This window comes from Castor canadensis, chromosome 11 (assembly GCF_047511655.1).
Source record: "Castor canadensis chromosome 11, mCasCan1.hap1v2, whole genome shotgun sequence".
NCBI lineage: Eukaryota > Metazoa > Chordata > Mammalia > Rodentia > Castoridae > Castor > Castor canadensis.
The window spans coordinates 51,582,237-51,596,677 of NC_133396.1; the positions used below are offsets into that span (position 1 = coordinate 51,582,237).

Below are 14,441 nucleotides of genomic sequence, written 5' to 3' on the forward strand. Positions count from 1 at the left end.
TGTCCAGGGCTGGTGCTGTTCAGTGGCAGAGCGCTGGCCTACTGTGTGTGAGACCCTGAGTTCCATCGCCCTCACTGCAGAACAACAAAGTCTGCAAACAAATAACAGACTTTCGTCCAGTGGATCTCTGATAATACTGATTTTAACTGTGGTACAATCACGGTTCTGCAAGAATCACTGTGATGAAGTTTAACTTCATCAAATAAGCAATTCAATTAGCTAAACATGTTTATTTACCAAATGGTAAAATAAATACTCCCTTAATTTCCATTTGGAGAAAGACATGGTTATCGGAATTCTAAAGAGTAATATATAGCTTGAAAATAGTACATTTAATAGGACTTAGGATGGGGCTGAAAAGCCATTAAGAAAATTTAATCCAAAATCCTAATCTAAGCTCATAGTAGGAATACGCTGAAAACCATTCGTATCTATGACACTTCTCTATTTTTCCTTCTTAATTATGATGTATTTCCTCATGATTGCTTCACCTGAACCTACACCCTGGATATCTGAAAAGCATATAAATTTAAGTCCTATTTTTAGAAATTCAGTAGACTTTCCTATGTATACAATGCATAGTGTCACTTTTAACACTCCACTGTAGAAATCCATTTGTTCATTTATCCATATTTGAGAAATATGAAAATGCTTCTTACATCCAATACCAAATTCTGGGTGCTCCAGGTCCCTAACCGCCTGTAACGCACAGTGATGAAGGAGCTCTAAGTGAATATTTAAATAATTAAGCACAAACTCCTCTAAAGTTTGAAATGTTAGAATGTGATACAAGGAAGTTGTAGTAGATATTTTCAAAAACTAGAATACAAAAAATGTTTTAAATTTGTTTTACCATGTGGTTATTGAGAAACTCTGCTTCTAGAACTGGTTGTTATTTGGAGCAAAACATGTATACTTTAATTATATAAAGAATAAGAGAGACATTTAAAAAAGTAAAACAGCAAAATATAAAAAATGTTTTAAATATACTTTTAATGGAATGATTTAGAAAACACCTTTCCATCCCTTTGTAATACAAATTTTGAGACAGATTTTGCATTTCTAAATTTCTACAATTTCTAGTATTAGTTTAAATATAGAACCAAAGTTAGAAACAGAGCAAAAACTCTCCTAAAAACTCTATGATAGGGCCAAACATGGTATGATCCCAGCTACTCAAGAGGGAAGACAATTGCACTCTCAGGCCAGCCAGGGCAAGTTAGCTCGAGACCCTGTCTAGAAGAATCAACTGAAAAGCAAAAGGACTGGCGCATGGCTCAAGTAGTAGAGGTATTTTGTGAAGGGCAATTAGTCTCAGTGTCTGCCAGTATATTGGTTCTCACTGCAACAAGTAATTCAGCCCCTGGCTCTATGTCAATTTAAAAATTCGAGCAGGGCTCTGAGGAAAAGGAAATTGTGGTTGTAATTGATTTGCCAGGCAAATGAGGAAAACAGTGGGATCAAGTCTCAAAGGCTTGCCATCCTGCTTGTGGGAGAAAATGTGTTTTAAGGGGACGTTCAGTGGCTTTGCTCCAGGGTATGTGACAGAGTGTGTGCCCCAAGACAGATGGTGCCCCACTTGGCTTTTTTTTTTTTTTTGGCAGTACTGGGGTTTGAACTCAGGGCCTTGTGCTTATTAGGCCAGCACTCTGCACTTGAAGCACACATCCAGCCCTTTTTGTATTGATTATTTTTGAGATAGGGTCTCACTGTATCCCCAGACCAGCCTGGAACATGATCCCATTTGTGCTTTCCTGATCAAGGTGGGACTACTAGCCTGCACCGCCATGCCCGACGTTTTTCATTGAGATGGGCATCTCATGAACTTTTAGTCCAGGCCGGCCTGGAACTGCAATACTCCTGAACTCTGCCTGATGGTTAGCTAGGATTAGAAGTGTGAGCCGCTGCACCTGGCTCTGTTTGGGTCTCATCTCCTGGTTTACTGGCACCACATTTCTGAAATTTTAAGTTACTCCTTCCTGTGGCCAGAGAGAGGTAAGAGGGGACGGGAGGGAGATTGTCCAGCATGGTTGAAAGAGTGTTAAATCTTTTGGTTCTTGAAGGAGAAACAGACAGAGAAAAGCGGGGAAAATGTCAATTTGGATCCCTGAATAAGCAGCCCAGTAAACCGGCCAGCAATGCAAGCCGGTAGTTAGGTAGGGGGAAGGTTTCTAATACCAGACAAAGGAGGAAGAGATGCTGGACAGCTATAAAGAACAAATGTCCACCAGAGCCTCTATCTCCGGCTTCAGCCAGAACATTCTATTTTCCATTATGTCAAGTGAGAGGCAACATCCAAGTTTCTCCACTCAGTGAAAAACCCACTCCCATGACAATTTCTGTGTGAAATGGTCAGAGCAACATTCCATCATGTATGTGGAAATACGACAAAAGCCTTAACAGTGCTTAGACTCCTATTCCTGAGATGTCAATGTTGTTTTAATGCAACAACTTCTTGGTATTGTCTCAACTTAAACACTGTAAGAGGCATTTCCAGATGCTGTCATTGGAAATTTTATCAAAGCCTCAATCACCCACTTAAGGAATAGTACTAGGAAGGGTTTTTATGTTTCATGACTTGTAAATAAATATTCATAATCACCACAACTTAAAAAGTGCTGTATGTACTTAATTTTGTTAAATATTTTTTTTTTTTTGGTAGTTCTGGGGCTTGAACTCAGGGCCTCATGCCTGCTAGGCAGGTGCTCTACCACTTGAGCCACTCCACCAGTCCAGTTAAGTACTTTTAAACAGTCATTAAAGTGTTTTATAAGGTGAATTGTAAGTGATTTGGACACCAGTAAAAATTTTGATCTTTGCTGTTGCTCATAAAGACAGCCTGGGAGCTAGACTCCTCCCAGGGATGCAAGTCACAGGTGCTGAGGAGCCTGTGGTGGGAAGAAAGCCCAGCATCCATGATGAAAGTGTAGCCCAGCTCTCTCCTCTTCCTGGCATCCAGGGAAAGTGGCACTTCTCCCACATTGCCTCACCTCTTCAGCCAAACCCCTTCACCCCTCCCACACACAGGCCCCATTGTCTGTGTCTTGCACATCAATTTTCTCATGCGTGAGGCTGGCTGCACTTGGGCTACTTCATCCATTCCCACAACACAGGTCATTTTTTTTCCCGGTCCTAAGTACTTTGCTGAGGGCAGGGGTTCCGGCATCTGTGCTAGCACAACCCAATCTCTCTGAAAGCCCTTATTGGTTCGAGCTTCACTTTGTGCTTGCACTTGAACTTGGGTTGCTCCTGATGCCCCTCTGGAAGCTCCTGAAATGGGAGGACACTGCCTTCTGGCTCCAGTGTCCTGAGTGAGCGCAAGAGCTCCAACTGAGCTGCAGGTAGATGGTAAATTGGTGAGGAATAATTGAGGTGGGAGATGAGAGGTTCATGTAATTAAAAACAGTCCTCAGCAAACATGGCCTGCTTCATCATTATCTTGGCTCTGGTTCTGTGAGGGGTTCTGGCGTTGTTATCACTGTCATTACTTGAGGAGAGCAATCTGGTTCCCGAGATGATCACTTCTGCTCCAGCGGCAGCATCACCATCATAGGTAAAGGTCATCATTTGGGAGGTGGTCTGTCCTTCCAGGCTCTGCTGTTCCTTTCTTTGGAAGTAGTTTCAGCCCCTGTCATGATGTTATCAATCAGTCCTGTCCCTTTTTGGGAACCCAAGATGGCTACAAAGTGACTGCAGGAGAGAATGCTAAGAGCAAAGGAGATGTATGTAAAATGAAGACAGAGAATGTACAGACTCAAGTGAAGTTACTTCTTTTAGCAAAAGCAAGTTATAAGGAGGGAAAGTAGTGGTAGGAGGAAGATACTGGGATGGGATGTCCTAAACTTAATTATAAGGGCAGAAGGACAGAGGTGGGAAGAGATCGGGAAAGTCAATCAGTGAACAGCTGCAGGGCCAAGCCAACAAGTTGTCCACATTCCTGAATGTATGTTAAAACCTGGATTTAAAACCCACCAGGAGCCACTGCATCCTGCTCACACCCCAACAATCTGGACAGAAGTCCCTACTGCCCTCCCATTCCACAACGTTTCCTGCTGCCAGCATCCCAATTCTCCCCTCCGCAGCCCGAGCAGGTCCAGTGGAAACAACTTCTGCTTTCCTTCTCCAGGTTTTCGTTGTAAAAACACTCTAAACACTAGGTCCAGCACCATTTTCCCAGCTGCTCTCCAGCCCAGCCGCTGGAAGTGTTGGACCTGGTTCCAGGACCTGATCCTTTCTCTGGCTGGCATTTGTAAGGCTCGATAAACCCTCCTGTTTCAGAGATCCTTGGTCTCAGGAGTCTTGGTTTAAAGAAGAATTAACCATCCTGGTAATTAACCATTACAGGGATCTGAGGTCCATACTGCTCACCGCTCTGCAGAACACCTGGGAGACAGAAGTTGCTGGAAGGAAACAGGTTCATTCAAGGACAGTCCTGGGGAAAATGGAGACCTCTCCTCTCAAATCTTCATCTTCAAGGGCTCAGGGAGTGTGAGGGCTTTTGTGGGGGACAAAGGGATACAACGGACAATGCCAGTAAATCCCCTGCTGGGTGGGGCCTCCCTCTCCAGAGTGCTATCTGCTCTTCCTGCACGTTTTTAGATTTATCTGAGTCAACCCATAGAACATGAGGAGAGGAGAGGGCATATGGAGAAAATCGTGTGAAAAGGACGATCGTTAGACTAAAGATGGGGAGGGAAGGCAGTTCGTCACCTCACACTCCAATTCCCCTCCCCCCAAATCACCAAAGCAACGGGTTTGTTGTTGTGGACGTTTTCCTGTACTATCCCACTGACGGTGTGAACGTGGCTTCTCCCTGCTCTGTTGCGTTCCCCACTGTCCGCCCCCACTCCACTTCCACAGGACGTGGAGTGAGGTCTCTCTCCTGGCTGCCTGAGTGGGGTGAGCTGGGGTGTGGGAATCGAGGGTCTTGGCAGGATGAGATCTTCATCTGCACAGGTGCAGGTGGGATCTGCAGAGGAGCAGGAAGCATCCTCCTCTGGGGGAGCATCCAAAGACTTCCACCCCCCGTAGCTGGCTAACCTGAGGGGCTCCTCTCCAGCAGGATTCCGAGGGGGCAGTCTCAAGTGAACCCGGCCCAGCAGCCCCTGCCTGGAGGTCCTCGTCTCCTTCAGATCTACAAGTTCTTCCGTGTCTAGGTTTCTGCTAACATGGCAGGTGGAGCGGCAGTGCTCCTCTGGAGGTGTCCTCTACTTCCTCTCCCTTTGCTCGCAGCCCTCCCCAATCTTTTCGCTGTAGACAAGCCCCATCGAGATGGCTAAGACGTTAAAACCCAGAACATTGATGGCCTTGGCATTGATGCTGCTCCTGCTTTGCCTTTGTGCACCAGCTTTCAGAGGAGAACTGCAGGAGGTGGCCCAGGGCCTAAGGTCCACTGCAATGATCCAGGGGGCCGGGAAAAGGAGCCACGTGCCCTGGATGGCAAAGACCCTGCTCAGCACATAGCCTGTCTTCCTTGCTCCTCCTTTCCCTCCACATAAAAGCCATTTGCACCACTGAGTCCAACACAGAATGTGGAAGTTGAGCCCCTCCATCTTCTCAAGATGCCAGCCCTTGAATAAACCTGATTCCTTCCTACCGACTTTCATCTCCTGCATATTGGCCTTTGAGAGGTAAGCAGCCTAGACCTTTACTTCCAGTAGCATAGGAGATGCTGGAAGGATGGAAGGTCTAGTTCAGCCCCCTCACCTTTGGGAGAGGTGCCTAGCAGGGGCAAAGGGCCCAGATTACACAAAGTAAATATAGAACTCAAGGTTAACAGTGGCATTTAAAGCCTTGATTAGGCGGTGGGGAATTGGTGAGTTTTCCAGGTGCCTCCCAGATGGGAGCACATACTATCATCTGTGCCCATGCCTGGTGATGCTGGGGAGGGACTGCCAACTGATCTCAGGACCCTAAGACATATACAGAGTGTGAGGTCCCATTCAAAACCATCCTCATGACACGTGCAATGGAATATTATGCACCCTTAAAAAAGAAATGCTGACACATGCTGCAGCATGGATGAAACTTGGGAACACTGTTGTAGATGAAATGAACCAGTCCCAAGGGACAAACACTGGATATTTCCACATGTGAGTTACTTAGTCAAATTCATAGAGACAAAGTAGTATGGGTAGTTGACAGGAGCTGAGGAAAGGGAACTAGGGAGTTTGATGGGTACTGAATGTCAGCTTGAGAAACTGAGGGTGAGTCACTGTGGGGCTCTGAGTTGTGGTCAGCTGAGTTCCTGCAGGTTCAAACCCCAACAGTGACTGGCAGCTCCCACTACTGTCTAGCTGGGTGGCTTTGCTCTTGGGGAATGACATCAGGTTGGCTTTTTCATTTGTAAAATGGGCAGCTAAGACTGGTGTGAGGATCTCAAGAAGTAATACATACTAGACAGATTCAACTAATTTATTAAAACAGCCAAAATGACTTAAAAGTACAAGTCAAAGGATGCTTGAAGCCAGGTGCCTGGTGGGTCAGCTGTGGAACCGGATACTTTCAGCAGCCGTCTGGCCTAAGGGCAAATGGTTCCAGAGAACCCGGAGAATAGGCCTTACCCCAAACAAAACATAATAAAAACATAAGGAGCTGCAGAGTGACCAGCACTGAGTTCTCATCTGGGCCAGGTGCTGCTCAAATGACTTTGTATCATCAATTTGCCTCAACTTCACAAGATTTGAACTTTCCTCCTACTTGATATGAGGCTAAGAAACTTGGATGATGCCTCCCCGTCACTGACTGGGCTGTGCTGTGCTCCCTTGTGCCTCCCAAAATGGAGCAGGTCCTAAACGGACAAGTGCCTAGAAACAAGAAGATACTTCTTAAAAGGAAAGCCCAACTACAAGCAGCTGTGAAAAGGAGGCTGAATTGCCAAACAGCTTTTAGAAGAGAATGTTACAGAATTCCTAAGGAATATGTATTGATGAATTATTAGTTTTATAGAGTAACATCTTTAAATCTGTGCAAAATGAAACTTCTTTGCATTGTTGAAGTCTTAAAAATTGTTCTGTCATTAGATACAAGTAAAATGCTACATAAGGAATGCGCTTAAAAATAAAAGTTAACATAATATGCCTTGTTGTATGATGACTTTAAAATGAATTCAGGAAAAAATAACAAGTATATAGCAAGGTGACTATAGTTAAAAATAATGCACTGTATATTCTTAAATTGCTACAAGAGTTAATTTCAACGTTCTCATCACAAAGTAGATACTACCTAACTTGCTCATTCCAGAATGTGTCAAAACATTATATTGTATCCCATAAAACTAAAACCTAATTAAAAACTACATTTTACCATGTAGTTGCAGCACTTTTTAAAAAATAAATTCATTAGGATGCATTCATTATTGGGGGATTCATAGTGAGAATTCCAATTAGACATTGTACACTAGTTCCATTGCCCCCGCTGCCTCTCCCCCTCAATCCCCTTAGTTGCAGTACTTTTAACCAGTCTGCTGGTACCACTCAATTTTTTTCTTCCTTTGCACTAGTGATCACAATGCCAGTTTTCTCATATTCCTTGTACTGTGCTATTTTTAAGACTATTCTTCTTAATGTAATTCCATTTTAATATTTTTTAAAACCTGAAATATAGTTCATTTATGACTTAACACGAGAATTATAATCTGCATTAATTCTTTTGTTTATTTAAACAGCTTTAGTGTATTAATTTTTTTTTTTGTAGAACTGGGGTTTGAACTCAGGGCTTCGAATTTGCAAAGCAGGTGGTCTACACCTTGATCCACAGTTCTGGTCCATTTTGCTCTGGTTATTTTGGAGATGGGGGTCTCAAGAACTGTTTGCCCAGGCTGGCCTTGAGCCTCTATCCTCCCAAGCTCAGCCTCCCACTATTGTGTTAAAATTTGAGCCAGTCCCCAGTCCTTTTTTGTGTTGGGTATTTTTGAGATAAGGTGTCACGAACTATTTGCTTGGATTGGCATCAAATCATGATCTTCCTGATCTCTGTCACCTGAGTAGCTAGGAGTATAGGCTGTGTTAAATTTTTGAATGGAAATTTCTTTTGTATCCTCAAAATCCTTGAGGAAAAAAAAAATTAAAACTCAGAGCTCCTATTGAAAAAAAAAAAAAAAAAAAAGAAAGAAAGAAAGAAAGGCTGGGGTCATGGCTCAAGTGATAGAGTGCCTGCCCATCAAGCTTGAGTTCAAACCCCAGTGCTGTCAAAAAAAAAAAAAAAAAAAAGTTACTCATAGAGACACAGTTGATAGGGCTAAAGAGGACAGAGGGAGGGATAGGGAGAGAAACAGGGAGAGAGGGAGAGAAACAGGGAGAGATGGAGAGGGAGGGAGAAGGGAGAGAGGGAGAGACAGAGGAAGAAAAGGAAGGGAAAGGAAATGAAAAGAATGGAAAAACTTGCCCAAGGACTGAAGAGGTCAGAGCTGGAGTTTGCAGCCCCCAAGCTAAGCTGCCAAACTGAGTTGCAGAAACCCCAAAAGAGGTGGAGACAGCAGTTTTCAACAGGTGAGTGTTCAAGCTGACATCTCCTCATGATATGTCAGCTTAGGACTGTCACAGAGAGGTGGCCTTGCCCGGGAGAGGCCTGCCCATCAGCCCCATCAGCCCACACACAGACTGCAGAAGAGCCTGCAGGTCAAGCCAAGCCTGAGGCCTTCCTGACCTGGGCTGTCACCAGCTCAACCTCCACTGCTCCAGATCCATTCTGGGCCATGCTGGGAGAGCTGTCAAAAGAGGACACATTCAGTAACAAAAGATCTTCATGGCACATTGAAACTGGGCTAAGAGGGTTTCTAGGTAAAGGAAAAAAACTACAAATAAATCTACCTGCCCAGCACACCAGATAGCCTCACTCAGGACCAGGACAGGGCGCTGGAGGCCAGTTCATCCTTGCTTTGTGGTGGACTCCTGCACGGCCTCTGCCGGTTCTTATGTGACTTCTGTTGCTCCCTCCCTGTGTGATCGCTGAATTGATCCTTTACTAGAAGAGGCAAATGGTGTGATTTTCAGCTAGATTGTCATAGTTTTTCTATATTCAGTGCTTTTAGGGGGATCATTTCTGATTGGTTTCCTGATTGAGGGTGAGGAAACTAGTTGCAGATTCAAGAGGCTAGGACACAGAAGTAAAAGATCTAAAGCTGTTTAGAAGTGTGTGCAGATACTTCTAAGGTACTCATATCAGGTGCTATCAGACAAGTTTTCTGAACAACAGCTGTTCCCTACCAAGTAACCCTCCTGTACTGATCAACCTTGCTTTCCATAAAGAACAGACCTCTTACAGAAACTTTGAGGGAACACATACAAAAATGTGATGCCTTCCACCAAAGCCTGAGCTCATACACTAGTATCACCTCAAGATGCTATCAGTGTCTGAGTCCACACCCTCATACCCGGTTTGCCCAACTCCTTGTTATCCTTGGAGACTGAGGCAGCCTGGCCCTAACAATGGCTCCTATGCCCAACTCTAGGAAGGGCAGAACAGTTCCTCTTCTGGGGACACAGGGAGCATGGACTATGGGAAATAGTTATTTATCGGTCTTCATTGACTGTTGGCATTTTTAAACACAATATTCCCAGACCAGAAGAGAAGCTACTACAAACAGCCAACTGAATAGAGAAGGAAGCCTCGGTGGGGGAGCGGGAATGCTCAGCTGGTGGGAGGGATGCCACCCCCGGGACCTGAGGAGGTCACAGATGGCTGACATGAAGCACCTCCTCCATGGAGGATGAAGTGTGGGGATCCAGCTGTGTCACATGCATTGGTTTAGGGGACCCACTCCATGCCTTCACCTCTACTCCATCTAGCTCAGCTTCTTCCTTACTACCCTTGGAGACCAAGGTGCTCCAGGCCTAACATTAACCTCCTCCCCACCTATGCCTAACTCCTGTTGGTATGGTTATTCCTCTAAGTAGAAGGGAGTATGGGGCTGTGGGAAACCAAATTCTTACAGTAGGATGAGACAATGAGCAAATTCACTGATAATTATTTCCTCTATTTACATTTGAATGGTCAATAGTTTTCCAGATTATGACTTGCATTTAGGTGTCCATTTCCATCTTAAAAATGCATGATATGAAATCAAAAATACTCACAGAACATAAAGCACTTGTTTATTATTGCTATAATCAAGGCAAAATCTCTTAAAACAATTGGCCTTGATAATGGAAGTATAATCAGAACCCATGAATTTACAGTTTATTTGCTGCTGTTGAGACTTCACTGTTTGACACGGCACCGCCTACTACAACACCTTTGTTATACAAGAAGAAGAAAGAACTTGGAAGTTACAAAGGCTGGCTTCACTACTTGCCTAGTTCCTGACTTCAGACCAATTACTCTCTCTCTGAACCTGCTTCACCCTGTGTTTAAAAAAAGTGGGAGAGGAGGGGGCAGAATAAAACTACCCACTTAAGAGGATCAACTAAGATAACACAGGGGGTAATGGAGAGAACATAAATGAAATCACACTGTAAACCCTAAAAAACTATACAAAATACAGTATCGCTAATGCAAGGAGGGGGAGGAATCATCACTGAACAGTCTGAGTTTATGGAAGCCTGTGTGACAGTCACTGAGAGTCTTAAATCTTGGGTCAGGACAAAGGATATTAATGACCAAGTCTCCAGACTCACTCACTGAGGGAACAGCTGGCTGGATAAGCCACTTAATATGGATCCAATTGTAACCTAGAAACACTGTCAGTTTTATTTTACCTTAATATACATTTGTACTGGCAATAATAAAAAGGCTATTACACAATGATTCAGTGAGTTTTACCTAGTTTCAAGAATAATGCATGCAGTTACAAATGAGAGGTAGAAACACTGTATTAAAGACCTAAAAATACAAACATCATATAAATAAATGTTCAAATTAACTGCTGAAATTTCATACAGATAAATAAGGTAAAAAATTACATTACTTTGTCCAAGTAAAAGAAAACAATGTTGTCTGTTAGTTTTTATCAGCACACTAAAATCAGAGTAATGCCAAAGAGCTTCTGTGCAGTTGTCAGAGTACAGATTATTTTATGTGAAAGGATTAAAATAAAAGGATTAAAACTGGTGAATGGTTTATTCAAGTATTCTAGCAGGTAAATAAAAGAAAACAAGTATACAATATAGGAGCCATTCCTGGAGGGATGTTAAATTAACTGCCTGTATCCTCCATGACTGGCTATTCAGCAAACTGCCAAAATAAACATTAAAAATACACACTGGGCTGGAGAGAGCTGCCCGTTTTCCTATGAGAAAACAAATCTCATCTCTCACCAACTTCACACAGAAGCTCCACATCACTATCAAGCCTTTAATCATCACTTTGTTTTGGCCCTCTTAAAATTCTCAAGAGTATCTCTTGATTCATGATAGCTTTTCTAACACTGCCCAAATAAACCTAGCCTTTAATAAACCTAAGGTCATAGGCATCAATGCACATTTTGCATGCACAACAAAAAACACAAATGAAAGCAAACAGCCAGCAACTCAAAATATTACTGAGATCTGCAGGTGTAGAACAAACAGGTTTTAAAAAAAAAACCTGCAAAAGTTCACATGAACACAATTCCCATGACCGTTTCAAAGTTCAATAGAGATTACATGTGAATTCTAGAAAGGGTATTTGTATATAATCAAGTAAAATATTTTAAACAAGTCCATTGTGCCTCAGTTAGTTTTAAGTTGCAAAATCCAATACACAGCTGTTTTAATAAATTAGTGCAATATGAAAGATTTTGTAAGATTAAAGTGTCCATATTAGATCAAATTGAAGATTTCAAAATTTCTTCCAAGAATCATATTTTGCTTCTTCTTAAACAATTTCTTCCTGAGGTGTTTAAAGACACATGCTCAGATTCAGAAAAATTCACTCCAAATATCAAATTGCCAGGATGAAATGTTGACTCTTCTGTTTGTACACATTTAGTGAACATGGAATCTCACACACTGCTCTGTGAACTGAGTGAAGTGCCACTTACTTGTTTCATGTTTAATTATCCGTAAGAAAAACTGTACTGATGATTCTAGTTCTAAGGTACATTTATTTACCAAGTTCAAACTGGGAGCCAACGGAATGCTCCTACTTCTGCTTCTACAAAGAAAAAGGGAAAGGGACTTCTCTGATAAGGCAGATTTTCTACAAACATGTAGGTTTTGGATTGTTTTTCCTTTTTAAATCACTGCTTGTTCTTTGGTAGTCACCAGTTAAGAAACCAGTTTCCTGGGGATGGGTGACAGAACCAAGCTGTAATCCCAAACGCATCACCTCATGCTCCCACAGTGGTCCATAGATAAGCCTGCTGCTCACACAGTCGCAGTGCTACAGCAGAGTGCTGACAATCTTCTTTCAATACTAGATTTATCTAGAAATAAAATTAAAAATTAAATTCATAGTGAGGACAGAAGAACTAAGGGGAAAAAGTCACTAAATCTCAACCATAATCTCTGTTCTATCTTTGTCCCAAAAGTTAACAGAAAATGAACATATTCTTCCCCCCTACCTGGTAATAGTTTAGATATGATTTTTAGTTTAGTGCTAGCAAGAGAGTAATAAAATTCAGATAAGCATCTTACACAGAGAACATTTAGATTTTTTATAGCTAACTTGATTACAAGTGTCAATAACTTTGGGATTGCCATCTCCTTGTGATCATGTGTACTCCAAGAGGTCCACCACCACTCCTCAAAAACCATATTACTGGGCTGGTGGAGTGGCTGCCTAGCAAGTGTGAGGCCCTGAGTATAAACCCCAGTACCACCACAAACAAAAACAAATTCCCCAAAACCAGATTACTGGGCTCATATCTGATAGTAGCAATATATCATCCTGGTGTCCTCCACTCTGCCATGTCTCCACCAAATCTGCACCACATAGGATCTTTATAGGATTCTTCAGTCACTAAGCCCAGGAGGCTTAAAATAGTTGCAGTTAGTAATAAAAACAATGTCTTCCTACATACTTTGCCAACAAAGTAATGTACTACATAAATCTAAAGACTAATAACAAGTCATTTATGCTCACAAGCATTGTCATTAATCCTTAAAACAAATCTGCAAGGTAGGTATCCCATCTTATAGAAAGAACTGACAGCACAGAAAAGTTAAGTGATCTAGTAAAGTTTAGAAAGCTAAGATTCAACCCAGGCAGTAAGATTCCAAACTCTAAGCTCTTTCGACTATACCTATAGCAGACAACTAAATTGCAATCAATAATACGGTGCTCCTTCCTTATCCCCAAGGGATTGTTCCAACACTCCTCACATCCCCACAACCATGTTGATATCTGAAACCACAGATAATACCAAACTCTTATCTAGAAGCACTGCAATATCAAGACAGGAGATCTGATAACCAAGATTGCTGCCAAGTGACTAACAGATGGGTAGCATATATAGCATGAATACACTGGGCAAAGGGATGAGTCACATGGCATGGAGTGGGAAAGCTCAAGATTTCATCACACTACTCAGAATAATGCAAAATTTAAAACTTATGGTTTGTTTATTTCTGGAGTTTTCCATTAATATTTCTGGACCTTGGTTGACCTTGGTTAAAAGGAACTAGAAAGCAAAACTGTGGATAAGGGGAGACTACTGTGTAAGTCAGCTTACATTTATGTACATTTTCAATATCTGCAGGGTCCTGTAGAATCTTAGTTAGGCCTTCTAACAGAAGGGCTGCTTTATGGTAGCGATAAACAATATCTTCAGTCTGCTGAAACATTTCATCCAGGGCTGCAGACTGAACCTGGAACCAGTCAATAAAAACAAGAAGATTCTCAACTTTTCCAAGAAAATACAAATACATTTGGGCAATGCAGCTCTAATGCAGCATCTACCTAAAATGTACATACTTTAATGAAATGATAAAAGCCTACTTAACCATGTAGGAAGACAGAAACTACTAAAGTTATAGTGTTATTATCAAAAAAGGAAAGAAGCAATATAGCTCCTTATGATAGAACATTTTTTTCTATGTAATGCATATTATGCCTATCAACAATTTAGAGCAATGTAAGAATAATATAACATACTATTGTCAGTTTATGTTCCAAAATTATTTTCACATGACCACTATTTTAATGGCTTTCAAAATAAGGTCATGGGTACAAGACAATTCCAAGTACACAAATGGGGGGAGATTTACCATGTTAATGTGGTAAAAATAATATTAGTCAGTAAATTTTTCCCACTTAATACATATATGCTTCAGAGCAATAGAAACAGAACAGATATTACTGCAGACAATTAAAAAAGCAGATGTTACTTGGTGTCTGTACTTCAAAAAAATACTGTTAAAAAAGCAGTATTTTTTTCCTAACAATTTTATCAAGTCAAAATTTCTTCAGTGAAAGACAATGTAGAAATAGATCCAGCCTACGCTTTTAGACCCAAACTACAAAGAAATGAGATTGTGCCTAATGTTAGCAAAGAAGTACGAAATGTGGTAAACAGGTTTATA

The 14,441-nt window shown here is 41.9% G+C and overlaps 1 protein-coding gene across 2 annotated transcripts in view; it reads right to left on the minus strand.

Annotated features, from left to right (window-relative positions):
• Positions 1 to 10,077: 10,077 nt before the first annotated feature.
• The window catches only part of Ulk2 (unc-51 like autophagy activating kinase 2), an 83,135-nt gene continuing 78,771 nt past the window's right edge, over positions 10,078 to 14,441 (minus strand). For both annotated transcript variants that reach the window (XM_074046718.1, XM_074046717.1), the window contains 2 exons: positions 13,592 to 13,727; positions 10,078 to 12,343 (listed from right to left, as the gene is read on the minus strand). In XM_074046718.1, coding sequence (XP_073902819.1) covers positions 12,285 to 12,343; positions 13,592 to 13,727 — 195 coding nt within the window. In that variant the 3' untranslated portion in view covers positions 10,078 to 12,284. The remainder of the gene's footprint in view (positions 12,344 to 13,591; positions 13,728 to 14,441) is intronic.